Source organism: Fusarium subglutinans (assembly GCF_013396075.1).
Source record: "Fusarium subglutinans strain NRRL 66333 chromosome Unknown NRRL66333_c0000176, whole genome shotgun sequence".
NCBI lineage: Eukaryota > Fungi > Ascomycota > Sordariomycetes > Hypocreales > Nectriaceae > Fusarium > Fusarium subglutinans.
Window position 1 is genome coordinate 79,550 of NW_023502239.1, and position 25,603 is coordinate 105,152.

Sequence of the window (25,603 nt, forward strand, 5' to 3'; positions counted from 1 at the left end):
CAGGAAATTGGAGGAATCGGCCTCTCCTCTATGGGAACATCGCCTCCGCCTCCGAATGCTGTTGGCCTGGCTCTAGACATCGTATGTGTACCCTTGAATGGTCATATTGAACATGTTCCTTTGCCCGGTTGCATTCAATGCCTGTGTGAATATGGTCCGAATGTGCTTGGCGTATGATTCCATCTTGGAGATAAAACCTTGAACCTCCAGTGAGACTGGTCACCACTTACTCAAATGAGCATCACTCCATTTTCATGGAAATCAATCTCGTGGAGCAAGCATTATCACATACTCTCTCGTGCTGTGCCCGAATTGGATCATATCCTTATCCCTGAGCTCCAAATATCGGCTATCTGGGATCTTGCTATCATTCAATACCGTTCCATTGGCGCTTTCCAGATCGATGAGGTACGGCTTGACTTTCCCAATTTTGTCTCCAAACTCGTTCCTCTTCTCAACATAGCGAAATTGAATCACGGCGTGTTGCTTGCTGATGCTAGGATGCTCGGCGGGCAAGTCCACAACTGACATTTCTCGCCCAATGAGCCAACAGCTCCTCGAGCTGAGCTCTATCGTGTCGACAATATCCTGGCCTTTGAAAACGAACAACTTCCATACATCGCGTGGCGACGGTTTACGCGCTTCGGAGGGCTCGTGATATTTGAGTGTAACTGTCGTGCCGTCCGCCTGTGCTACTGAATTCGATGCCGCCGCCAAGACGCCCGTGGATCCGAAGTTGGGCTTTTCCTTGGGCTTTTCGGGAGCCTCGCCGGTGGTAACGGCGAAAGAGTCTGCCTGAGATGGTAAAGGACCAGTACGTCTCACGGGGCTTCGCTTTGCGACCCGTCTGTCACCCTCCCCGTCATCATCGTCACGTTTTCGCCTCGAACTCTTATCGTCTCGTGATCTTCGACGTCTATGTTCACGATTTGTGTCTCCTTGACGGTCTCGGCTTCGTGACCTCCGCCGTGAAGATTCTGGTGTCCGGGACCGTCTTCGCTCGCGTCGGTCGCGTGATCGACGACGTTCTCGGCGTCCGGAGTCACGTTCTGTATATTTCGATCGACGATCGTCTCTGATTTCGTGGTCCTCGTCCTCGTAGCGCCTCCGGCTGGGCCTGCTTCCTCGTTCTTCGTCTGACGCCATTGTGCTAAGGTACACACAGTTGAAAAAGGATGCAGGGCCAGTCAAGATGACGCAGCTGAGATGGGAGAGCTAGTAGGCTAGATCTGCAAGTTGCAAAAAAGTGGACTATGCAGTGCGTGGCTGGGACACTAACTGAGATGGGCATAGAACTGTGGCTTAAGCACGTGGGATGCGCTTGCACATGCCATTTATGATCAAAGTTTGATAAATTTCCAACTGTCATATCAAAGATAAACTCAAGCAGAAATGGATCTGCTCTACTCCGTATACATGCTACCTCTATTTTCACTTGGGCAGGTACGGTAGTAGGTTTATCATCGCTCATACGCCGCCATAGCACTCCAGTAAGCGCAGTTAACTGCCTGCAAATCCCAAGAGAACCCAAAAAATGTTAAAAATCCCGCTGTGGATATCAAATCTCCTCTTCCAAAAAAAAAAATATCAAAAATCCAAGAGTACGTATCAGGTAGAGTCAAAATATATCGTCAAGTCGTCATGGGGTGCGAAATCGCCAATCTTCAAGTGGCAGAAGAAATAGCCATAACGGTTATCCTGGAGCCAGTGTCCAGATAGGCTTCAGCATTGGTGTTGAGGTCTTCAGCGCCTTTGCTGGAGACGGTGAGACGCTGTTCGTCTTCGTCCCACCAAACATCATCGCCGACCTCGGCGTCTCCTGGGACCAGCAAAAGCATACCATTATTGCTACCAAGAGCAATTCTGCAAGAGGGGTCCTTCACAAAGGTCTCGAGAAAGGGGACGTCGTAGCCCTGCATCCCCCGCAACGGTCCCCCACTCTCCACAAAGTCTCTGATCAAATTGCTCCTTTCAAGGTTCCAGAATTGACGGAAATCTTCTGGGCGTGAGAAGGCGTCAACATTTGTGAGAAGCTCAAGCATGCCTGCCATGCCGTTGAGGACGGGGCTGAGAAAGTGGACAAAGGAGTTCAGGATCTCCTCGCGGGAGTATCTGGACTCTGTCTCTGTTCTTAAGGCTGGCGACATGGTGTTCAAGAGAGTGAGAAGACGTTCCTGGTTCGAGGGCAGTGGTGTTCGGATGTGATAGGCCATGGTGAGGAGAGAGACAAGAGAGAATGTAGAAGACATGGAGGAGAGAGGGTCGGAGAGTGTGGCAATGCTATCAATGTAGATGGCCTTGCTTGGCTGGTTTGTGAGCAACTTGGAAGGATGCATGTTGTCGGTTTGGTCTTGCGTCGATAGTATATAGTAGGTATATCGACTTTGCTGTGTGGTAATAGGTATATATATGAGTTGGTGTTGTTGACGAGGTCGACTGTGGTTGTTTATAATAGTGTACCTACGGAGTAGTAGGTAAGGCAAGGTAAGGTAGGGTGAAAGATGATGGGCCAAATATCGAAGGACCCAGCTTCTGGAAGGGCATGCCAGACTATTTCAATGAAAGGCAACGATCCATTCGACTAGAGAGATTTAAAACAAAAGAAGCGCCGACTCCCCCCTCCTGTCCCCCTTCCAGAGACGCCATCCCATCTCCGTTGGCTCCGTTTCCTGACCTGTGGTGTGTAAGTGACCTGAGGTGAGAAGCAGCCCAGCAGAGCAAAGTGGATGAGAACCCTTAGCGAGACCCTAGTCCCTGGAGACCTTACCTTACCTTACCTCAAGACAAGGTACCTACTTAGTTGGTTACCCAATAAAGTCACTCATGATAGCAAGGTGGTCGATTGACAGGGCTCCAGGCCCCCACGAGAGGAGCCTCTGGAACCACGCATCGGGTAATTCCCAACTGAGCTTGGTCTTAACAGTGGCTGGCTGTAGTGGTACGGCCAGTAGGTGGAGACAGCGCATCGCATTTCCCATGTCGCCGCCTGAAGATTAGCGGCGGTACAAGCACAAGCTTAGGTACTAGGTAGGGTAGGTAGTGGAGGTTTTGATTCACGTCTAACTTGCTTGTGTTTTGTGCATTTTTGGCCTGTGAGACTTGTTGAGGGTGCAACTTTCACATGACAAAAGCTGTCTACGCATCTCTTGTATGTGATGTCAGTTGAGTGGGAGGTTTCAACAAAGATGTTGTACTACGTACGGACGTCCCCTGCTTTGCGTGTCATCATACTGTATGTACACCCAAGATTCCCATACTCGAACTGTTCCAAGTTTGTTGATATCAAATCAACCGAGCTTGTCCTATCCTGTCTCAGGTCCAACTTGTAGGCATTCTTTTCTCGTCACTCGGGCCTTTTACTCCCTCTGATCCCTTCTTGGCTGACTCCCTCTTCTGTCCCTCCATTATGGGATCGTCTCCCGTCCTTCCTGCGGCTTACGCGCTTCCAACATTTCAAGCCAGAAAATATTATTTTTTCGACAACCATCAGGCTCGCTCTGGAACCCCCCCACTCATGTTTCTGCTCTGTGTCCTCCCTCAATGCTGCTTTGCGGGTTAGTGAGCGGAGCGGGTAAAGCAGTTCCATATCAGCCTCTACTCTACAGTGACTTGCCTTAGCCTGGCCTCCTCATTGAGCCTAGAATTGAGAGTTTGGTGAAGCTACGCGGCCCTCCAGATCCTCTCATTCATTTGTGTAACCGCCTTGTTCGATAAGCACTGTAGATGCAATGCAATGCATGCATACATGTATGTATGTACGTACGTACGTGTTCCCTACTCTACCGAACATGACTTGCGGCGCAGTCTTCGGTCGAATTCACCAGTTCGGGTCCCGTCCCTCTCTCACGTTATGCCGTTTCCATATCAATCTCATCTGTCTCTGACTCTGACTTTGTCTACCTTTCCATCTGTCGGATGCAACGCTCCGTTCTGTCATGCTGCGTCTCTCGTCACGTACGGTTTCATGGAGTCGTCATTGGTTGGACAATCTGTGTCATCAAACCCAACCCTGAATGCCCTCACCACAAGTCTCCTGACAACTGCGGCCCTTTTCTGGATAGCGAGCAAAAACAGGTGATGAAATCTATACTTTTCGGTGTTACTCAGATTGCAAATTAGATCTTGTGTAGATCGCATGTTGATAGTTGATCTGAATGTTACGTCTGCCGCAGAGCCTCAACTCTCATTCAGCCCTTTCTCATCCAAGTTGAAGCAATAGCAATGCTAGCCCTTTGATTACTGGAATTGGCTACCTATTCTATTGTATCAGCGCGTTACATTCCAAACTAACTAGTCCTTTACAGATTTGCTGAGCCCTGAAGCTGTTTGTAACATCTCCTCGCATCTCCTGACATCCATATCCTAACACTGGATCTCCGCTCAGACGTCTTCTTGGTTTGTTGTCGTGGATGACATACGAGTGCTGTGACTTTTCTTTCTCCTTTCTAAAATATCCTGACTCCGCGGGCCGATTTTTCGATAATTGGGTCTTTATTGATAAGAGCCCACTATGTTTGGCTTTGACTTGGCTTGCCTTGCCTGGCTACTGGCTACTGGCTACAGGTAGGCCTGTCCATGGCCGTTTCAAACATGAGTACAATAGAGGCGGTAATTATAAATAAACAAGTGTAATCTCTGTCCGCTTCCAATGTTTTGATGCTATGGATAGATGAACAATATGCTGGTATACATTGCTATATGTACGGAGTACTTCATCACTGCCCCTGGTTATTCGATACTATTTTTGCTTACTTAGCCATCCATTGCACTGGCTCTTGCAAGGGTCGTTCAACATCGTACGTACCCTCTATTATTAGGCTCTTGACACACGATCATAGAAAGAATGTTTCCAGGCTGTTTGAAGATCTCGTAGATCAGTGAAACGCAAATTTTCCTTCACTTGATGTTTTACTTTAAGCTTGTTCGCTGCATGCTGTGTTACTATTGTTGGTCTCTTCGCTTTGCAAGGTTGCTCTTCAGTTTACAAGTCAGGGTCTTCAGCTGATACATTTGTCGACGATCAACAATGTATTTACAACAAAGCTTGACCACGTGTACTTTTGTACTCGAAACACCAAAAAAGCCTCGCTCTTCAACGTTTCACCCAGTGGCTTAGAGTCTTGACCGGCCAGTCACTCGGCTCGGCTCGGACTTGAAATCACCGCGGTGGTGGCTCTACTGATGGAACCGTTAAGACAGCATGAGACACCTCGGCGCCATGGCTGCAATGATGTCTATGCAGCAACGCCAGCTCATCACTCCAATACCTTTAGTATGCAGGGTGCGATGAGGTTCCTATGAAGCCCTACAAGACGAAGCTGGCCACTTTCACCGAATGACTCAACCGGCAGGGGCCTTACTACCTAGGCGCAATGCTATCAGGAAAGACTACACCTTTCAATATTCAGACAGCTCCTTCAGCTTCCATTTCATTCCGTAAAATTCCAATAGCTAGTGGACAACAAGAAGGATTAGTACGTAAATATGTGATCTCCCACAGTGAAAGATACTGACGGAAATCAATTACGTCACGGAACCAAATACCTATTCTCTGCATCGACTGTGGCACCCAACGACAGCCAGTACAACACCTAAACTACAATGTCGACCATCAACAACAACCCTGAAAACTACGCCCTCTTTCGAGACTGTCTGTCCACCACTCTTCTTCAACCCGCCCCTTCGGCCCCGGACCCGCCCAAGCGCCGTCGGCGTGGTAAGAACACCGGTGCTCCGCTTGTTGCATCCACTCCGGCCCCGGACCCGGAAAAAGATGCCGAGGAACTTGCTGAATTTGTCGATTATCTCTCTACTGAGATCTTTTACAATCTTCCAGAGGAGCTGCAAGGTCTCGAGTATCGGACATGGCGAGAGGACGAAGCGTTGCAGGAGCAGTACTCTCTCCCACTCGCAAAGGACAGCCTTTTGTTGTTAAACCTGCCACCATCTGTTATCGAGACGCTCGTAACTTACAACCTTATCTCTGCCGATCCCTATGTCGAATCACATCTCCCGTCCTCCCCAGAGTCGTTCCTCCTTCCCATTCTCACCTCGTACATAACTCCTCTCATCGAGCCACCTCCCGCTACACGTTCAATTCGGGCTGACGCGTGTGAGCTATGTGCCCGATCATGGGTTCCCCTGTCCTACCATCACCTCATCCCACGGTTCGTGCATGAAAAGGCCGTCAAGCGAGGATGGCACCGTAAAGAAGATCTGCAGAATGTGGCGTGGCTGTGTGGCGCCTGCCATCGCTTTGTTCATCACTTCAAAACGCACGAGGAGCTGGCACGGGACTACTATACTGTTGAGCTGCTGCTGGATGAGGATGAGGTTCAAAGATGGGCTCACTGGGTTGGTAGATTGAGATGGAAAGGGAGGTAGTTCAAGCAGTGGCTTTACGATTAACGAGAAGAAGGGGTTACAGCATTATGCAAAACGTTCAAGATAGTGATATTCCATGAATTTTTATGGACTTGTTGAATAGTTGTTGGAACATAGTATCCAAGCTGAACCTTTCTTGGCTTGTGCTGAGAAGCTTTACCCTAAGATTATGACCATAAGTAACCCATTGACAATATTTTGTGCAACTGCATGAAACTTATGAGCTTGCCTAGGTAAGGATGGATCAGTAGCTGTTGAGGTGTAGACCATATCGGCATACATTAGTCTTGTACTCACATCCTTCTATCATGACCCACCAAATATCTACTAATCATCTGCTTATCTGGTGAGACACCATTACAATGGTTGAGAAGCTGCGGTTGAGTGAGATAAGAATCGAGCAATTCTGTTGAGGCGTTTCTGTGGTGACAACTCACTGAGTCCAGGCCACATAGGCAACCTGAATCTAACGTGGTCGCCTAATACAACGATGAAGACAACAAAGGTTGCCCTGAGTCAAGTAACGCGTAGGCGAAAACAGTCCTTATATTGAAAATTTATATCTTAAAGCTTTCCTATTATGTCAATTTCGGTTAAAACAACACCAAGTGTCTATCTGTTGCTCATAAAATAGTTATGATACGCACGGCATTGTCACAGTTAATCATGATCCTCCTCGGTCAAACCTGGACAACCCTCCATCTCAACATCAGGATAGACCATTTTGCACCAGAAACAATACTGGTGCTTCTCTCTCAGATACCCCAACACGCTATTCAACCGCTCTCCAATCTCTAGCCCACTGAACTGGTCCAGCTCCTCGTCTTCTTCGTCGAGGTCTTCAGCTGTAACATACACGGTGTGGCCCTTCCCTAGTACCCTCTTGTCGTCTGCATCTTCCTGGTCGTCTTCATATGTTGGTAGTCGCGATAGTGATTGCTCAAGATCGTAGCGCATACGCCGGTCGCGTTCTACTTCTTCTCTGTGTCTGACTAGACCGCGATAAATGATCGGTATTGACTTGAGAGGGCGGGATGATATCCGTCTTGACTTTTCCTTTTCTTCTTTAGAATCTGGCAATGAAGCACCAGGGCCATCAACTTCTGTCTTTTCATCGTCCATCCTCTCTGCCGTGCGCTGGGCTGCAAAGAACTGCTTCTCGAGCCTTGCGTCCTCGCGCTCTTTTCTCACACGCTCGCGATACTCGTCTGGGTCCATCTTAACAGCCTTGATGTCCCTCTCTTCAGCTGCTTCTCTGACTTTTCGTTTCTTTTCATTATCCAACCCAATACCTCCACGGTCGTCCTTCACGCTGACCTTGATAGGCTCTATGCGCCCAGGAGCAGCCCCATCTTCTGTCTTCTTTCCCAGCCCACCGCCTGTGAACCCCATCTTGGCCATCATAGCGAGTCCTTTGCTCTTTTTCGCCTTGGCATCGTCAAGCATTGAGGTTGAGAGAGCCTTTTCTCGTGCGGCTTCTTCTTCCTCTGCGATTTGCTCTTTCGACTTGATGATACCACGTGCTCGCGATTCACGCTTCAATCGTTGTGTACGCTGTATGGATGTCTCTTTTACAGGTGTTGGGTCGTCAAAGGACATATTCATGTAATCATCCTCTTCTTCGTCTTGTACCCCTGCGCCGTTCTTTTGTTCATTGCTCATACTTTTGTATCTGTATTTGTGGACGGTTCGCCTTACAGGTGACAGCGAGGTTGAGGCGTAGTAGTATGATGATACTGCAAGATTTGATGTCGATAATGAAAGCGGTTCCAAGGATCCATCATGTAACAGTGGGCTCCACTAATTCCCATTAGTGCTCTTGTAAGCCTTTAGAGAGCAAAACTCCGGATCTCTCTGTTATAGAAGCCATAAAAAGTTTTAGGGAACTCTAATATGTGTTCAGAAGGCTTATAGAATGAATTGATTTTATTATTCACGACAAAGACCCCCCCATATCTCCGGTAGGCGTCTGTAGTTGTTCCATCTCCATCTACCCTGCTACCGCAACCTGAAATTGGAAAGTATCTGTTAAGTTTACCTAGACACCATTGCAACAACAGACATTGACTTCTTGGGCTATTTACTGGGCGGTTTACTGAGGGCAATGCTCGTAAGATTACTAATCTTTGCCGTATTGTAACATCTGGTCCATTCTGAATTAGTCCTTTGAGCCTCAGGACTCTCTACAAATGATGTATTTACACGCTTTCTTAACAGCACACATTAAATGGACATGCGAAAACATATATTGGTATCCTGAGCCTATACCTACGCCGTTGAATCCATTTACCTGTTCTTGGCCCTCTTTCTCGCAGACTTCTCTCGCTCGTATGCATTCGCCTCGCGACCCTCCTCGCTTTGAATCTCGGCAACAAGACGCTTGTACTTCTTCTCGTACGCCTCGTCCTTCGCCTTCTTGATCCGTAACTTCTCGCGTGCCATGAAGTTGGCGTCCTTACGCAGCTCCCGAAGAGCACCCTTGCGTTCCTTCTTGTGCTCCTTCTTGAGTTTGGCCAACTCTGCTCGCTCGCGATCGGGGTCGTAGTGCTTATCAGGATCGAATGTCTCCTCGAACTTGGGTACATAGGTTTTGATTGCTAGGGGGCGATGATGATGCAGCTCAACATTGCGGCGCGATAGTTGCGCAACCTTAAGCATGCGGTCGAATTTGACTTGCAGCTTCTCAATTCTTTCATTGAGAGCAGTAGGTAATTGAGACCTGCAAGTTTTGCTGCCGAGGTGTTTGAGTACGCTCGCAGCCTGTCTAAAGGTCTCGAGAAATGCACTCTTCCCAGTCCACATATCTGCTGCATTTTCTACAACTTGTGCTGTGGTATCGAGGATAGAAATCTTGCGGGCTATCGTTTCAGTCTTTTTGGCTTCTTGCTCGATGCAGTCTGAGAAGTTGAGTCTCCGAAACTCTGACTTAGTCGCAGCTTCGATGCGGATGCCCTCAGGAGCGATGTGAAGAGGGAAATTTCCGACCTTCTTGGAAGTGGCAACAGGGGCCAGAGCCAAGAGTGTATTCAGAGAGAAGTTGATAACTTCGGGCACGTAGCGCTTAGCAAGTTTCTGGTAGCTGACAGCAAGAATACAGAGATATGTACCAATAGCATAATGTGCCAGGTTTTGTGGTACTCTTTGACCAAGGTATCGAGTGATTGTCAACACAGCAGGAGTGACTACTTGGTGGAAGTGATCGGATGTAGGGAAGATGGTGCCAACTGCAGAAAGCAAAACCAAGTCTCCGGTTCCTAGTGCCAAGGGTCGAGACTCTCCCATTTCTTCAAGATTTTTGCGGAACTGCTTGCTAATCTCGATAGGAAACATCTTTGCGAGAGAGTGGATGTGTCGCACAATGCTTTCAAGCACCGTAAAAGGGGCAGAAGTGGCAGGGTCCCAGGGCAGACCGATGTAGTCAACTAAAGCAGTTGCAAAGTTGCCAAGCTTCTCCTTGTTCATACTGCTGAGCTTGGGATGATAGAGGGCACGAATCCTCTGGACAATTGTAGGGAAGGTCTTGGTTGGGTATGGGGCCAAAATGGCCTGCAACTCGTCGCAAGATTGAGGGCATTCAAAGGTGTAGGGGAGGCCTTGCTCATCACCCTTCTGCATCGCCGAGGCTTTTGTCGTCGATTCGGGATCGAAAACAGGATTTCGACTCTCTTCCTCGTTAAGTAACCCTTTGGTAAAGTCATCCTCCTCATCCTCAGCTTCCCCATCAGCCACATCATCCATGTCTGATTCATCCTCACTGCCGAGTTCCAGGTCCGAGCCACTAGCCACGAGATCATCGTCGATGACGAAATCATCTTCATCGTCAAAGCCAAGCTCAGTAGCAGTAGGTCGAGCTCGGATACCGCTGCCCAAGCCAAAGTCTTCCTCATCGTCCAGATCCATAGCATCAAGCTCAGGCTTCTTGCCCTTGTTATCAACTTCTTCATCCTCACTGTCACTGACTGACTCTCCTCTCATACGCTTCTGGCGTTTGTCTTCCAGCTCCTTGAGTCTTGTAGACTCTTCTTCAGCCTTCTCCTCCTCAGTCTTGGTGCGGTCGGCAGGCTGCGCCCTCTTGTCCTGGGCCAATTTCTTTACTTGAAGATCGAAGTTCTTCTCGAAGGCCTCTCGGTCAACTCCAGCGATGGTGGGTTTTGCAGCTCCCTCGTTCTGAGATTTGGCGCCTGGTCGGCTGTGGTGCAGCATGTACTGGATGTTTTGCAACTCCTTGTCGAGTTTCTCTCGGAGCTCTTCATCCTCCTCCTTTGCAGCTTGTCGCTCGTACTTGTAGTGTTTGGACTTGGCGATAACCTCCTCCATCACTTCCTTCTTCGTCTTTTTCCGTTCCGGTTCATCGTCCTCGCCATCACTACCCTGGGCTGCTAACGCACGAATACGCTTCAATCTCTGCTGTTCACGCACCGAGCCATCGCTGTCGTAGTCTTCTTCGAGATCATCTTCTTTGAAATCGTCTATATCGTCAAAAGACAGAGATTTGCCCATATGGGTCAAGCTTTCTGATGCATCGTCGTCTTCCAAATCAAACATTGAGTTCTTCTTGTGACTTCTCTGTTTCTCTCGGGCAAATCGTTCAAGCATCTTATCTTCGGGGGCCATTGTGGGATCGTTTTCACCAAATCGACGATCGAGAATTCCACCAACCTTGTTGCGGCGTTGCATCTCGACCAGAAGGGTTTGCCGGCGCTTTAGGAAAGTTAGCTGATTCTGATGGAAACCTGATTTGCGATTATATCAAGGTTGACATGGATTTCAATAGTTGATGTGAACAGATCTTGTCACCTCCACTGCCCTAATGGCGCCTCGCGAATAGAATGCTGGAACTTACCCTCTCCTCGCTAGCTGCTTTGGCCTGGCCAGGACGACCCTTGATACTGCCAGCAGTCAACGTAGGCCGGTTACTCGTGACTTCGAATTTTGGGCCCTTGGCATGCTTGAGATCGAAAGGATTGAATTGTTCGCGGATCCCCTCCAAGACCACTCCGCGCTGAAGTCGTTTATCATTTCGAGAACGCTCATCCTGAGCATTGCGTCGTTTCTGCTTCTTCGATTGCTGAGGGCCGACAATTCCTTGCTCTTTGAGAGACGCCTTGAGGCGTTTGAGCTGGGAGCCGGCCATTGCGACTGATAATGCTGCTGATGCGAAAGCTGCGCTGGTAGCAGCAACTTTCAGTTTTTTTGCGATAGAAAAAAAGTCTTATCATTATCAAGTTTCATGTGGGGCCCGCATGCGAAGCTACGGGTAGTCTAACCTTATCTGAGCATGATCCGGCGGTGAGCCTTGGCAGAATACTTTACGTCAGGAGTCCTGGGACAGCTATGAAGGACTCATTTGCCAATACTTTAATAAAGCATGAACTCAACCAACAGACTCAACCAAGATGGGATGGGCTGACAGCCTCCTAAGCTTTGCTCGGGATGAGAGGGTTGTTCTTGTCACCTTAGGTTTCGCCACCTTTGGTGTAGTGAGTACCGTTTTCACTGCCCTCACCATCATAAGAGACGACAACGAAATTCCGCCATCACAGCCAAAGACACAATACATCACTCAAGATACGGAAGACTCGCTTGAACTCGAAACGCTTGAGAAGCTATTAGATCATCCGAATTATTCTATAAGAGAAGTTGCGATCAAGATCCTTTGCGATCGGGCCGTCAACGATTCCGAGACAACTCACATATTGCTATTCGGCATCACTCGACCAGATTATGATGAGAGGATGCGATGTCTTCGGGCTTTAGCCCTGCTTACTGGACAGACTATTGGTGAGTTTTGCAAAATAAAGTGATAAGATATAACTGACACTCCAGGACTGGATGGACTCTCAAAGCTAAACAATCCCAAAGCCTACTCGGCTCTTGTCCGTTCTTTAGAGCTTAGCCTGGACGATACCGAGCGACCGAGCCTCACTGATAGCCATTGGGACGAGTATTACCTTCGTGACATGGCCGAGAGGTTCTGCTTAATGTTCATTCTGGAGCTCGCCAATAAGTACGGTGCCAGCATGTTGGTTAAGGCACGCTTCGTCGAAAAGTGGTTAGCAAAGCAGGAATGGGGCGATACCCCGGAAGAAAGACGCCAAAGCTTCAGGGATTATATGGCACTCAAGACAAATAGGATTGTCGAGATTGTCGATCGAATCAAGGAATCAAGACGCGGCCTCAGGGCTCTGGAAAGGGCAGGGCTCATGGACAAGGAGAATTCCAGAAGGAGAATTCGTGAACTCCCAGACCTGATCATGGAGATCGAAGAGGAGGCGGGAAACTTACCACTTGTCGAACAGCAAGCGACACGAACCAGAGAACATTCAGCCGAAGAGCAAAGGCTACGACGGCAACATCGAGAAGCGATGGTTCTCAACGATGGAATTCGACCACTGGCGCGCGAGGATATTATCGAGAGAGAACATACGTCTCCAGCATAGGATTCGTGAGGAAATGATACCCAGTATTAATACTACTACAACATGTTTGAGCAAAGCACCTGTGCCATCGAGTAACAGATGAGCCACGCCACAGCTATCGACTACACATCCACATATTTCTTCGGGCGAGTGGGTTTCCCTTCTACAATTTAACAAGTACTCTGCCTGTCTCAAAACGGCATCGTGTTGCCTTACGTCACATGAACCGCCACATTGAAGAAAAATGACAGTTTTGCAAACAAAAGCCCCAACTCCTGTGCCTGGTCTATGTTCTTTTTCTGTGTCTCAGTCCTGGTCGTGACTTGACAGTTCTTTTTTCATCTATCTACGGCTGAGGCTGAGAAATGAAGCAATTCAGTATTTATACCATTTTAATCCCCTCTTCTAGTGTATTTGCTGGCCCAGTCTTGTTCTCCTGTCCGTCAACATTTCTGTCCACAAGCAGTGCCAAAAGCCTCTGCAATTTAAGGATCAAAGAAGCTGGCCTTTTCGGACAGTAGTTTTGCAAGGTCGGCTGGATCAATTGAATGAAGATTCAAATTCGTTGAGGGTCGCCGCTTTCTGGATCGTACAAGGCAATTTCATCTCTCTGGTATACACAGCTCCTCTCGTAAAGCATCAATGTACCCTTCATCGAGTGGGGGCAGAAGCTCATTGTTATCAATTGGCCTGTGAGCCAGTTGTTGTGCGTCGAGGGGCAGATTCATCGTCCTTTCGATCCGATTGACCCAGAAGTCATAATCGTCGCCCTTCCCTAAGAATAACAAAAAGACTCTCAGCACGTTCGGGTCCATCTTGCCCAAGGCTGGACACTGCAGTACTGCAGGTACAAAATTCTGCCATGCTTGTGGTGAAGCTAGATCAGCAAACTGGGATCGAGAAACCATCAATTGACTCCACCGAAAAATCAGCTCAGGATCCAGGGTACCTTCGAGGAAGCGAAACTCAACGGTCCCTTTACACTCATCTTTGGAGCCTTCACCAAACTCATCAAAGGAATGGCACTTAGAAAGATCGAAGCAAGACTTGGAGCCCATGCTAGGAGTTATAAGAAGCTTGAGCCGTTGTAGAGTTTTGGCCGTCCATGGCTTCTTCAGAATCCCCAAGGTACGGCGGTCGATGACCTTGTCGACAGGAACATACTGTTTGAAGTCAGCTGGAACATTCATTTGCGACCACTGATCGGTACATAGAGGTTCCAGTAATGATGCTAGACGCGGTGCGTATTTTGACTTCCTTCTTCCAGGACAACAAAGGCGGTAAACAATATTCTCCGCCAAATACATAAGGACACAAACTTCACGCACGAGGTATAACAGCATGGGCCCAGTGCCTTTACTTACATGGACGTGGAAGCCACATGATTTGCCCACTGTCAATCTGAAGTTGTTTCGCAGGATGGAGTCCATATCCAGTACCTCTTCCCAGCACTCGGGCGTATTTCTAAGAACGGGACTGACAATCTCCAAACCATTTAGCCGCTTGTAACCTCCCCACGCAGAAATTTGATGCAGCGATACATCGGTTCCAATGGTCCACGTCTGACATTGAGGGTCGATATCGTCGACAGGCACCATCCCATGACTGAGGAGCTTGCTCTCCCAGGACTTTTGGTCGAAATACTCATCCCAGACCAGAGTTAACGACCCCTTAGAACTGATGATTTCTTTCATTAGAGCAACTCTGCTGGGGAATTGCTCGGCACGGCTGAGTTCCCTGCCATCGTTGGGATGAGGATCGGGCCGGCCCTCATGTGGTAGCAAAACAGGCATGTACAATTAGAGCTCAATGCCAAAATAGTAGCTCTCGTTTCTTATGTACTTTTGGAATTCTTCTCTTCTATCAGTCAGGAGACTATAATCTTGGAAATGAGATGCGAATAGATGTTTTGAAGACAAATTTGGAATCGCACTGAGCTCCTCGGGGGGCGCAGCACTTACAACAGGATGCCGATATCTCAGATCCGGCACTTTGAGATGGTTTGATTGTGGCAGGAAGCATTTGGACAACTCCCCCAGGCCTTGTTCCTTGAGAAAGTCGTGAATCGTGGAGCAATATCTCAGATGAGGATATGATTCGTAGAAGAAGGTACCAGATTTGTTGAGGCAGTGTTGAGTGAGTTTCACGCAGAAACGAGCCCAGAGAGATGTCTCTAGCATATCGAGTGTTCCACAGTGTTGGCTATATTCGATAGCAACCGTCTTCTTGTTCTCCAGGAAACAGTAAGCAGGACTCGCGTTGGGGTAGCGTCCTTCCTCGCCATAAATTGCTATATCCATGAGATACATTAAATCTTGGACGGATGTAGCATTCAGAATTCTGTGAAATCTATGGCGATACTTCGGGTCCCCCAGGTCTCCTGGATGCGGTAGAAGCTCCAGAAGTTTCCGGCCAGACGAAAGGCGATTGTCCCAAGTATTGTGGGATATCACATTGAAGAATTCGACAAATGCCAGCGCGTATTATCATTAGGTCAATATGCTATTCCGTTGTATTGGAGGATGACCTCACCCTGTGCGGATGCGTCTGGGCCTAATCTACTCTTTTGTATTCTCCTCATCTGTGGCGTTCTTGAGTTTCTTCAGAGGCTCCAGGCCAAATATCTCATCTGAGTTCAAGGGGTTTCGACTCTCAGTGACTTCGCCAAACAAGAAGGCATTCTTCCCACGGCTTGCGCTGTTCGACATCTTTTTCTTATGCTGGGGCGGTGGTGACTTGTTAGACGCCGGAGACGCTTTTGAAGACCCCGACTCGTCTGGCTCCAGCATCCAGGAGAAAGACGATTGCGCCAGCGTTGAACGAGTAGGGACTGGAGCTGGCCGTGACGGAGCCAATGAGTTTGCAGATTTGCCATCATCGTGCGGGACTATGTCCATACGATCAGAGCTAGGGTGGCGTGCTGATTCGCTCTCTGGAGATTCCTTTGATTCCTTTGATTCGGATATCTGAAGAGCCGAGATATCAGCCTCCATGGATGCCACTGACACAGGCTCAGGCTGAACAATAGCTGTTTCAGCTACAGCCACTTCTTGTGGGCTATCCTCGGGTGGTGGAGTTTGCAACGCCGGGACCTCCATAGAAGAATCGTCCAAGTAAATCTTGACAAACTGCACCTTGGCCGCCGCGATCTCGATCAGCTCCAGGCTTTTAGCCTTGTCGTCAAGATTCGAGGCAGATATAGCTTTTAGGTTATCGACTGTCTCATCAAGCATTGCGGCAAGTTGCTGATTCCGCCTCTCCAATGCCGCCAGGCTCCGGGCTGATTCTTGGTTGTTTACCAGGGGTTGCGGAGATCTAGGTGCAGATCTAGCCTCGTTGAGATTCCGCTTGATCTCTCCCATAGCATCTCGTACGGCTTGGTTGATACCCAGCTTTTCGCCTCTTTCATAAACTCCTTTGGCTCCTTTGGCGGCTCCCTGAAACAAAGCCTCCATGCCACCCTGTTGCTGAAGGAAGCGCGATGGGGATGATATTTTTGGCCTTGGGCCTGGCCCTCTGTGCTTAAAAGAGTTGAAACCACGAAAGCTCGGAGTGCCTGCTCGTGAGGTCTGTGGTGGAGAAGATAATGTCGGCATCTTTCCAGTATATTTCATAATCAGTGATGATCCCCCAGATTGCGAGAGATGGTCCCTCAGGTACAGAGCGTCATCAACAAATGTATGAGGACCGTGAGCTCCTGGTGGAGGAGGGTATTTGAGAAGTAGTTGAAGGCAAACAGAATAATCGGCCTCCAATACTAAGAAGGGCGTTAGCCAGGGCTCGAGCATACTTTCTTTGCCCAAGTAACTTACAATCCCACCGAATTCTAATCAGCATAGCAACACAAATTAGATCGATGAGTTCCAGGGTTGGGTCGACAGCAAAGATGGTATCCCAGAGTACCAAAAACTGCTCAAATGGGAACTCTCTGCTGAAGAGCAGCCGAATCCACCGACTAGGTATTCTGACGTCAGTGACGACGTTAGAATAGGTGCATGGGTCAATACCTACATGAGAAAGATTTGTGGTAAGATTTCAATGTTGGTCAGATGAGTGGCCAGTTCCGGGTCAACTTTCTGTAGGCAGACTTCATGGATGAATTTGCTTCGTTCAACAATCGCTGAGCTTTGCTCTGCGAACTTGGGGGTCCGCAAAGAACTTCCTGGTGCTGGAATAACATCCTTGACTTCGTAAAACGATTGGGCGCGTTCCATAAGCTTTGAGAACAGGACAAAGGCGTCATGCTCGATGAAAGAATGGTCGAGAGTTTTGATAAGAGCATCATGCAGAGGAATCTCTTCCGGTAAAGTCGTTGGATCCACGGCATCCTGCTCAATAACATGTAAAATAGGCGCAAGCAACTCATGCATGCCCTGCCTGTAGCCACCTCGCTCAGGATTCAGTTTACAGTACATAAACAGGATGTTCAAGATGGTTGACTGGGTCTGGTCTTCATGGTATGAAGCTTCATCGGGGAGTCGCTGAACGTCTTGCTGGATCTCAGCACGGACAATCTCATCTTGACGAATCGTATTCCAGGGAGACTTTTGCATATCATATAAATCAGCTATTTGATTAAATTCCAGTTTGGTCGGCCTTACACTGGGGTCCTCTGTTAAAGGATCGATGTTCAACTCTGCAAGAGCTTCTGGATGTTTTATATACTTGAGGAAGTGATCCCGTTTCTCAGCGTAGAGCTTTCTTTCATCGTCCAAGACTTGAGCCCAGCTCAGCCCTTCAGCAGCAGTAGAAAGAAGAAAAGTCTTGGATAAAGGTTTAGTTATGGACATCAGTCAATGAGCACAGGTGAACATACCTTCCAACAAAGAGATCGACATCCTGATATGCATGGACTTTCGGGACCATTATACCGAACCGCACGTCGAAGATCACCAAGGTGCGCACCTTGAGATTGTGTCTCGCGCCATCTCGAACTACGTAGGGGTACTCTGGTCAGTGGAAGTTTTATTTTGTTGTCGCTACCAGGCGCAACATACAGCGACTCTTGGAGGGGTCTCATGATGCCTGGCTGCACCAAAAGAAAAGTATTAGGTCAGTCTACCGGCTTTGCAGACAAGAACTGAACTGAGAGTAACAACGTTATGTGTAGGCTACCGGCACTGTAAAGTTGATGGCGGAGGATGGACAGAAACCTTGATTCAACGTTGACGTAGGTAGTTGATGTGAGGTAGTTACCAGTTAACGTGTCGGCTCTTCAGGTTCAATTGGGTCTTGGTCTCAATAGCTCGGCCCCACTTCCTTCTCGCTATCTCAGGTTGCCCTAGACTGCTTATACTGGACTCCGCTGCGCAGGCCCCAGGACGTTGAGGTGGACAGCTCAGGGGTTAACCGCCAAACAAATAGCATCATGTCACCACCACACGGCCCCCCTTCAGCTCACCTCTTTGACGCCTCTCTTTGAACCTCACCACTGCCCTCATAAAGCGCATCTTACGACACGTGCTCTCGAAGTAATGCATTATTAGGCGATGCACTATGTCTGCAGATCTCTTTGCCGAATTCAATAGTCTTTCAAATAATTCAGCGCCTGCTCCAAGTCAACAGCAACAGCAACAGGCCATTCCTTTTCAAGCTCAAGCTCAGCAACAACGGGAACCTCTTCAACGGGCAGCAACACAGGACCTCTTTGGTCTGTTAGGTAACACTAGCAATGCCTCTCCTATGAAAACCCAGCCATGGCCAGCCTTTGAATCCCAATCAAGTGCGCATAGCGTATGGGAAAGTGCCTCGGTACCGTCGAAGCCGGCGGAGACAAATGACGACGATGATGGATGGGGAGATTTTGAAGTCGCCGAGGCTTCACAACCTGCAACAGTTAATGCGGCTCCTGTTAAGACCCCGAGTCCTGTACCTTTCTCCGCGTCAAGTTGGGGCCCAACCGCATATGCACCCCCAGGCTCAGCAAACTCATCGTCAATACCATGGCCCCGGCCAGACCCAAGTTCGGCTGCAGCTGTAGCCCAGCGAGTGCCTGGAGTGAAACAGCAACCGCCAACTCGAGTTGTGAGAGCGTCGACCATGGACCTACTATCCAACAGTCTTGTCGATATAGGAGGAGCTTCGAATCCCGTCAGTGGCCCAAAAGCCCAGCCCTCTGGAACACAGTCACGGTTTACGCAAGAATGGGGACAGCCAACAGTCGATCAGGAGCCGCCACAGCGGATGAAGGCGAAACTCAAGCCTTCAGCACAACAAGATCCCAGTGTATTGTTTGATGCTGAGGACTTTGAGCTTCAGGTTGCTGAAGGTGAGGATGATGACGACGACGATGATGAGTTTGGAGACTTTGAAGGTGTCCCTCCTCCAGTGGCGACGAAAATAGCACCTGCAGTTACTGCCCGAGAACCACCACCTGCTGCTCCATCAATGGATCTTCTTTCTTTAGATGAACCAGCTCCCGCTTCATCTCAAACAACAAAAAGGCCACCGCCCACTAAGCTTCTCGGGCCTCTTGCTTTTGGTGCCACTGCTACGAATTATCCCCAGGCACCCAAATCACCCTCTTTCCAGGATCGTAATCCTTTCCCAGAGTTGGCTATTACAACACCTACTTTCGAAGAACCAAAACCTGTTAATAAACCCAAGGAAGAAACACCCACCACAGCGTGGCCATCCTTTGATAGTCCCAAGGGCGCCAATCTTGCCGAAACAAAGTATCAGGATGATGAGTGGGATACCTGGGACGATTTTACTGGCTCCGATGATAAGAAAGCAAACGCCAGCACAGGAAAAGCACCGGAGGGTTGGGATTGGGACGCAGTTGATAATGTCCAACCTTCACATAAGGAATCCCAGGATAATGCCTCTCCGCCAATCAATGTCCCACCTCCTTCAGTCATCCTGTCTGCATTTCCTGATCTTCTCAACTCAGGTACAACTTTCTTCAAGCCTATTTCAGGCCACAGCACATCAATCAAACAGCGAATCTTATCGGATCCGAAAGCTACAAAATTCCTGCATGGTTATATCCTCTTAGCAACAACTGCCGCGCGAGTTATTGCTGGCCGTAAACAACGATGGCATCGGGATAAGATTTTAGCAAAAAGCATGTCTATCTCCGCTGCGGGAAGCAAGGGTATGAAACTTGCAGGAGTTGACAAAACACAGGCTGCACGTGAAGATCGTGAGGCCGCTGATGTGGTCGCTGTATGGCGCGAGCAGGTTGGTCGCCTGCGATCTGCAGTTGCTGCGGCCAAGTCTGTCGATAAGAGCCTGTCGCTTCAGGTCCCTGAGATTAGCGAGAACATGCAAGTGCATACAGCCAAGATGGTACCGACAGCACCAAGGGCTTGTATTATTTGTGGTCTGAAGAGAGACGAGAGAGTAACCAAAGTAGATTACGAAGTCGAGGATAGCTTTGGAGAGTGGTGGATAGACCATTGGGGACATAAGGCGTGCAAGAACTTTTGGATAGAGCATGAGCAAAAGCTACGACAACGATGAGAGAAGCGACTGTTGATATGTAGTCAAAGTATCATTGGATATTCTCGTCTTTAACAGTCGACTCTGCTTCTCGATCGGTACATCGCAACGGTAATATATGAAATCACTTGGCACGATGTTACTCACGGTAATACCACTTGCAAGTTTGGCAATGACTATGTGACCTGCACGACAGGCGCTTGAGGTTGTCAGCCGAGATACTTGGTGTCTTTTTGCTGCATTACTCCACCAACTGTGGACATCCAACAACCAATCCCAGAGACCGGAGGTGCAGGCGGGTGATATAAAGTGCAATAAGCATTACTTATTAACCCTTTGTCACAATGCGTTCGTGCACTTCGAGCAACTGTGCGATGGAAAGGCATTGGCTATGGATGATCTGTGCTGCAGAATATCAAGCGAGCTGGCACGTTGTTAACGACTTGCGGGAGCGGCCGTTGTACAGCTTTCGAGCTGGGGGGGAGAGAGGAATCCGCTGGAGCCGAAGGCGAAGGAATTGATTCTTGAAGAAGCATAGGAGGATAGTCGAGAAATACTAATATTTCATCGCTATCGGTGGCGTGTTTCAACATCGGCCAAAATAAAGCTGCAGCTCCCTGTTGATTATCACGAAGAATGTCCAATGAGGTTGCGAAACTTAACCTTTGATCTGCCATTGGGTTTTCTTCAACGCCGCCTAGACCGCATCACGGTGATGTGATCGTCGGGATGCTCTCGCCCGCCAAGATGTTCTCGCTTCTTTGTCCTCCCTGTACTTGGTAGCATTATTTAGCATCTAGTATCAGCCCGAAAGAGCGATCAATGGAACGATGCAGCGCTGATCGGCTGTGGGCGATTACAAAAGTCACAACTCAATGCTCACCTCCGTGGCCCACTCCGGCCCGCGTGGGTGTGCTGAAAAACTCCCGAGTGACTAGGTTGCCAGGGAGTGTGGGCTTCGGAATTAGTGGGCAGCAAGGGGATGTAATAAAACTTAGGACCTCTATCATACCTAGGTGACAAAAAGCCTTGGGTGAACTTAGCATCATTTAGGTATAGTTTAAGAGGATCTTAGACCAAGTATTTTTAGCACCCCCATTTAACGCCAGAAGTCATCTTGCACTCCGGGGGGCAGAAGGGAAGGGAAAGATGCCAGGAACTTGGGATGCTCGCTTGATTCCCAGACAGCATTAGTGGAATATGCCAAGAAATCCTGGCCTTCCACTGACATTGTGTGTGTGTGACACGGCTATTGTGAGATGGAAGACACCACGCTTAGCATGAAACTTTTCTGTCTACATTAGCCTCGTTCTTAACTACCTGTGCCAACGTGTATAGCTTTGACTACCTGTACTAAGAAGCCAGGAATACATCGTCAACATATATAAAGATATCTTGCCCTAGCATTGAAGAGCGGGGTTGAGCATTATCATAACCGTTCGTGCCTGTCCCGTCCCGTCAGTTATGGCTACTACCTAAGGTAACGGCGGCGTTGTGGTACATAGATACCCCCTAATCTCTCAGATGAATCAAGTACGGGTAAGATAGCCAGGACAAGGTATAGAGGTAGCTAGAGTAGTCGGTATGGAAGAGCTTGAAGATTACGACTCTAGGTGTTTGCCCCCTCATAGCAAGAAGACTTTGAGATTGAGGTGTTGAGCTCGTCCTCGACAGAGCAAACAATGGACATATTATGCCCACAAAAGAAGTCCATGCACGGGTGTGGATACCTACTAAGGTAAGGTATCAAAGCTTCGGTACTTTCCTCTCAGGTATATCTTCCCCTCACCTGAGCGACCATGTAACAGTAGATACATAAGGGTTACGAAGGCAGTACTGAGTAGAGTACTTATTTCACAAGTGTTTTATCGCTTCTACTGTGTGTTCTTTCCCCTCCATGTGTTGCCTGTCTTACTCCACTCCATTTACGGGCTCCTGCTGCCACAATAGGTACTAGGTACCTACCTACCTACCTTAGACAAAGGCACTGCACCTAGGTTTTAGCTGCTTGGTTGGCAGGTACAATACAACTGGAACACTCTTTCTGTGTGGTCAGTGGTAGGTCACTCAATGTTTTCAGTTGTCTTAGGTTGGGTTGGTTCTGGCCCTGGCCATCCAATTGCTTTACCTTACAACAGGTGCAATACCTTCTTCCGCAGCTTAGGTACCTTGGGTTAGTACCTACCTAGTAGCTACCTAGTACCTTAGTAGGTAGCCCATGGTTTCCATCTCTTTTTCCTCTTCTTCTATCCTTCACCCAACTTACACATCTCTCTCACCTCACCTTTCTCTCGCCTTCACCACCTCTCTTCTTCCTTTCCCTTCCCTTCCCTCCAGCTTTCTCACCTTCCTCCCGCTCTCCTCACATTTTCCTCTTTCTACCGTCGACTCTGTTTCGTCTACGATACATTACATCAGCTATTGACGCACGCCTCACGCGCATCGTTCTGTCAGGTAGCCCACCCGCCCGCCTCCGCCGACGCCACTTTCACAGCCAGAGTGCTTGCGACCCTTGACCCCGCTATCCCGCTTCGCGTACACGACCGCAAGAAAAAAACACACTGCACCACCTCCCCATCTTCCTACCCCCGCCTTCTCCAGCACACTTGGACGTCTTCGCAGTTTCCACGGCGTCGACGATAAGGTTAGTACACTCGTCATATTTTGTCTTATCTCTTCTGAGGGTATGCCCTTCAATATTACCATGAAGGCAGGCACATGTATCTGCTCTTCTCTACCGTTCTGGACGTGCACCACAAATGGGGAATGCTCATTATACACTTGATTTGCGCCTCCTACAACGGTGACAATAGAAGAATACATCCTAACAACAATTTAGATCCGACCAGACATCTCATTCCTGCGTCTATTCGTTCTCCTCCAAACGAACCGCTTCAAACTCGAATCGCGACTTCTTCTCCGCGTGGACCCCAACCTAACTACTGCAAAATGTCGGCACCTCAGGATTCCATTCCCGGCAACGGAAGCGACATCCTCGATCAGATGGATCAGCTTAGAATGGATGACCGCCTTGGCCCTGATGGCGAACCCGCCCCTAAGACGGACGAGGAGTATGCCCAAGCCCAGCTCACCCTTCGTGCAATTGTCTCTTCCAAGGAGGCTGGTGTCATTATTGGCAAGGGCGGCAAGAACGTTGCCGATCTTAGAGACGAGACTGGCGTCAAGGCCGGCGTCAGCAAAGTTGTGCAGGGTGTTCATGACCGTGTTCTGACCATCACCGGCGGTTGCGACGCTATTTCTCGAGCCTACGCGATTGTCGCTCGCGCTCTGCTCGAAGGTGCCCCCGCCATGGGTATGGGAGGTGTAGTTCAAAGCAACGGTACCCATCGTATGTCACGATTTCCGCCAAAGGCAATCGAACTTTGTAATGCCCGCTAACTGAAGTCTCAGCAATTAAGCTCCTCATCTCACACAACCAGATGGGAACCATTATTGGAAGACAAGGTCTTAAGATTAAGCACATCCAGGATGCTTCTGGTGTCCGTATGGTTGCCCAGAAGGAGATGCTCCCCCAATCCACTGAGAGAATAGTCGAAGTTCAGGGCACTCCCGAGGGTATTCAGCGCGCTATCTGGGAAATTTGCAAGTGCTTGGTTGATGATTGGCAACGAGGCACTGGCACCGTCCTCTACAACCCTGTTGTCCGTACTCAGCCATCTGGCAGCGGAAACGCCAGCGGCGGTGCAGGGTTCAGCCAAGGCTCCGGTAGAAGCGATTATGGTGGCAGCCCTCGAGTCATGCGAACAGGCAACGGCGCCGACTTCAGCAATGGTAGCTCAAGGCCGTACAACCGCCGTTCGGACTCTGACGCAGCCCTTCGAGGCCCGCCAACACACGATGAGAATGGTGAGGAGATCCAGACTCAAAACATCAGCATCCCCGCGGACATGGTTGGCTGCATCATTGGTCGTGCCGGTAGCAAGATTAGCGAGATCCGAAAGACATCTGGCGCCCGTATCTCTATTGCCAAGGTAAGCAATTTTCGCCTTCTCCACCTCCCCCCTTTCTATTTTGAGCCCGAGTGGACATGGCTGATCTCCTGAACCACAGGCACCTCACGATGAGACTGGTGAGCGGATGTTCACCATCATGGGCACCGCCAAGGCCAACGAATCGGCACTATTCCTTCTGTACGAGAATTTGGAGGCGGAGAAGATGCGCCGAAGTCAGCTCCAGGAGCCCGAGTAGGCGACTGATGTTTCTTTTAACCCCTTTGAGTTTTGCTTTTCTCGTGTTCCTTGCGACTTGCAGAGGTCAGTTCTGGCAAGATGAGCTGGGACACGTCCAGATCTGACTTGCCGCGAGGCTTGTATTTTCATTTTCGGACGATACCAGACGACAGCGTCACGAGCGACCAATCCACTTGTCCAACCATTTGGCCCCTTCTATCCAAAAACGAAACCTTTCATCATCAGTCATCGTCATCAAATTCTTTTTCCTTTCATGATTCTTCCCCTCTCGTTACCATTGCTACGCTACGACACCACAGTCAGGGGTCAACTTGGGTTGAACTTGGTTCATACCTTGGTTGTCACCTGGTTCCCTCCTCTGAGTCAATCACCCTCTTTGTGGCGCGATACATCGCCATTCAACTCTGTAGCATATCTATCCATCTGTACCAGTTTTGCTCAACCGACTTCTTGGCGAAAAGTAATCTGCCTTCTTGGGAGGAAACGGTTTCGTGGTGCGATGCGGTGCAGTAACGCATGGCACAGTTTTCTTTTTACGACTGTTAAACCAAGTCGGGAAAGCCCGACATGGCTATGGCTTAATGACACAAAACTAGCTCCGAAGAGCGGTTAACGATAGGGAAAGCGCAACATTCCAGGGACCGAGAAGGGCACATCACGGTTCCTCAAAACAATCTCTGCCCACGCTCCGCGTCACCTTCCCCCCTCTCTTTCGCCTCGCACAAATGTTTCCATCTCTTACATCCTCGGATCCCGACATCGTCACGCGACTCGCTACTCCCGTCTTATCGCTCACATAATTCCTATCACTCATCGCTCTCACACACCCCCGTAACATCAACTATACTGGCTCACCCATTGTGTATCTACTCCTTGCCGGCCTGTTTCCATGACAAGGTGACTTTTTATTCCATGTGGGATTTCAGAAAAGGCATCTTTAGGTGGAACGGACTTAGCTCGGATTCAAGAGCCATCAAATAAAATCGAAATTATGAGCAAAGCCCGCTACTTATTGAATAAATTACAGTGAAGTCGTGATTGTGGTGTTAGATAGTGCTCCGTAGAATTTATTCATGGCTTTGCAAGTGTGGCTGAAGAAAGCTGTCGATACCTTAACGTCGGATACGGGGAAACCGGCCACCCCCA

The 25,603-nt window shown here is 49.0% G+C and overlaps 9 protein-coding genes across 9 annotated transcripts; 4 read left to right on the forward strand and 5 right to left on the reverse strand.

Moving 5' to 3' along the window:
- Nucleotides 1–261: 261 nt before the first annotated feature.
- On the reverse strand, nt 262–1,146 carry FSUBG_10284 (PML1 subunit of the RES complex; the record flags this gene model as incomplete). Its single annotated transcript, XM_036674846.1, has 1 exon — nt 262–1,146. The coding sequence occupies one exon, from the start codon at nt 1,144–1,146 to the stop codon at nt 262–264; it is 885 nt and encodes a 294-aa protein (XP_036534245.1).
- Nucleotides 1,147–1,664: 518 nt separating this feature from the next.
- Nucleotides 1,665–2,336, reverse strand: FSUBG_10285 (uncharacterized protein; the record flags this gene model as incomplete). Its single annotated transcript, XM_036674847.1, has 1 exon — nt 1,665–2,336. One exon carries the CDS (start codon nt 2,334–2,336, stop codon nt 1,665–1,667), a length of 672 nt encoding a protein of 223 aa, XP_036534246.1.
- Nucleotides 2,337–5,601: 3,265 nt separating this feature from the next.
- FSUBG_10286 (hnh endonuclease) lies at nt 5,602–6,649 on the forward strand (the record flags this gene model as incomplete). Its single annotated transcript, XM_036674848.1, has 3 exons — nt 5,602–6,354; nt 6,488–6,563; nt 6,618–6,649. 3 exons carry the CDS (start codon nt 5,602–5,604, stop codon nt 6,647–6,649), a joined length of 861 nt encoding a protein of 286 aa, XP_036534247.1.
- A 395-nt stretch (nt 6,650–7,044) lies between these two features.
- Nucleotides 7,045–8,046, reverse strand: FSUBG_10287 (coiled-coil domain protein; the record flags this gene model as incomplete). The annotated part of the gene is made up of 1 exon (XM_036674849.1): nt 7,045–8,046. The coding sequence occupies one exon, from the start codon at nt 8,044–8,046 to the stop codon at nt 7,045–7,047; it is 1,002 nt and encodes a 333-aa protein (XP_036534248.1).
- A 624-nt stretch (nt 8,047–8,670) lies between these two features.
- On the reverse strand, nt 8,671–11,518 carry FSUBG_10288 (NOP14-like protein; the record flags this gene model as incomplete). The annotated part of the gene is made up of 2 exons (XM_036674850.1): nt 8,671–11,100; nt 11,228–11,518. The coding sequence occupies 2 exons, from the start codon at nt 11,516–11,518 to the stop codon at nt 8,671–8,673; spliced, it is 2,721 nt and encodes a 906-aa protein (XP_036534249.1).
- A 262-nt stretch (nt 11,519–11,780) lies between these two features.
- On the forward strand, nt 11,781–12,824 carry FSUBG_10289 (cytoskeleton-associated protein; the record flags this gene model as incomplete). Its single annotated transcript, XM_036674851.1, has 2 exons — nt 11,781–12,165; nt 12,211–12,824. The coding sequence occupies 2 exons, from the start codon at nt 11,781–11,783 to the stop codon at nt 12,822–12,824; spliced, it is 999 nt and encodes a 332-aa protein (XP_036534250.1).
- A 581-nt stretch (nt 12,825–13,405) lies between these two features.
- Nucleotides 13,406–17,823, reverse strand: FSUBG_10290 (TBC1 domain protein; the record flags this gene model as incomplete). The annotated part of the gene is made up of 9 exons (XM_036674853.1): nt 13,406–14,002; nt 14,168–14,572; nt 14,765–15,143; nt 15,366–16,560; nt 16,616–16,758; nt 16,815–17,347; nt 17,405–17,566; nt 17,620–17,752; nt 17,801–17,823. 9 exons carry the CDS (start codon nt 17,821–17,823, stop codon nt 13,406–13,408), a joined length of 3,570 nt encoding a protein of 1,189 aa, XP_036534251.1.
- Nucleotides 17,824–18,299: 476 nt separating this feature from the next.
- FSUBG_10291 (uncharacterized protein) lies at nt 18,300–20,267 on the forward strand (the record flags this gene model as incomplete). The annotated part of the gene is made up of 1 exon (XM_036674854.1): nt 18,300–20,267. The coding sequence occupies one exon, from the start codon at nt 18,300–18,302 to the stop codon at nt 20,265–20,267; it is 1,968 nt and encodes a 655-aa protein (XP_036534252.1).
- A 2,928-nt stretch (nt 20,268–23,195) lies between these two features.
- On the forward strand, nt 23,196–24,455 carry FSUBG_10292 (KH domain protein; the record flags this gene model as incomplete). Its single annotated transcript, XM_036674855.1, has 3 exons — nt 23,196–23,595; nt 23,658–24,238; nt 24,318–24,455. The coding sequence occupies 3 exons, from the start codon at nt 23,196–23,198 to the stop codon at nt 24,453–24,455; spliced, it is 1,119 nt and encodes a 372-aa protein (XP_036534253.1).
- Nucleotides 24,456–25,603: the final 1,148 nt, after the last annotated feature.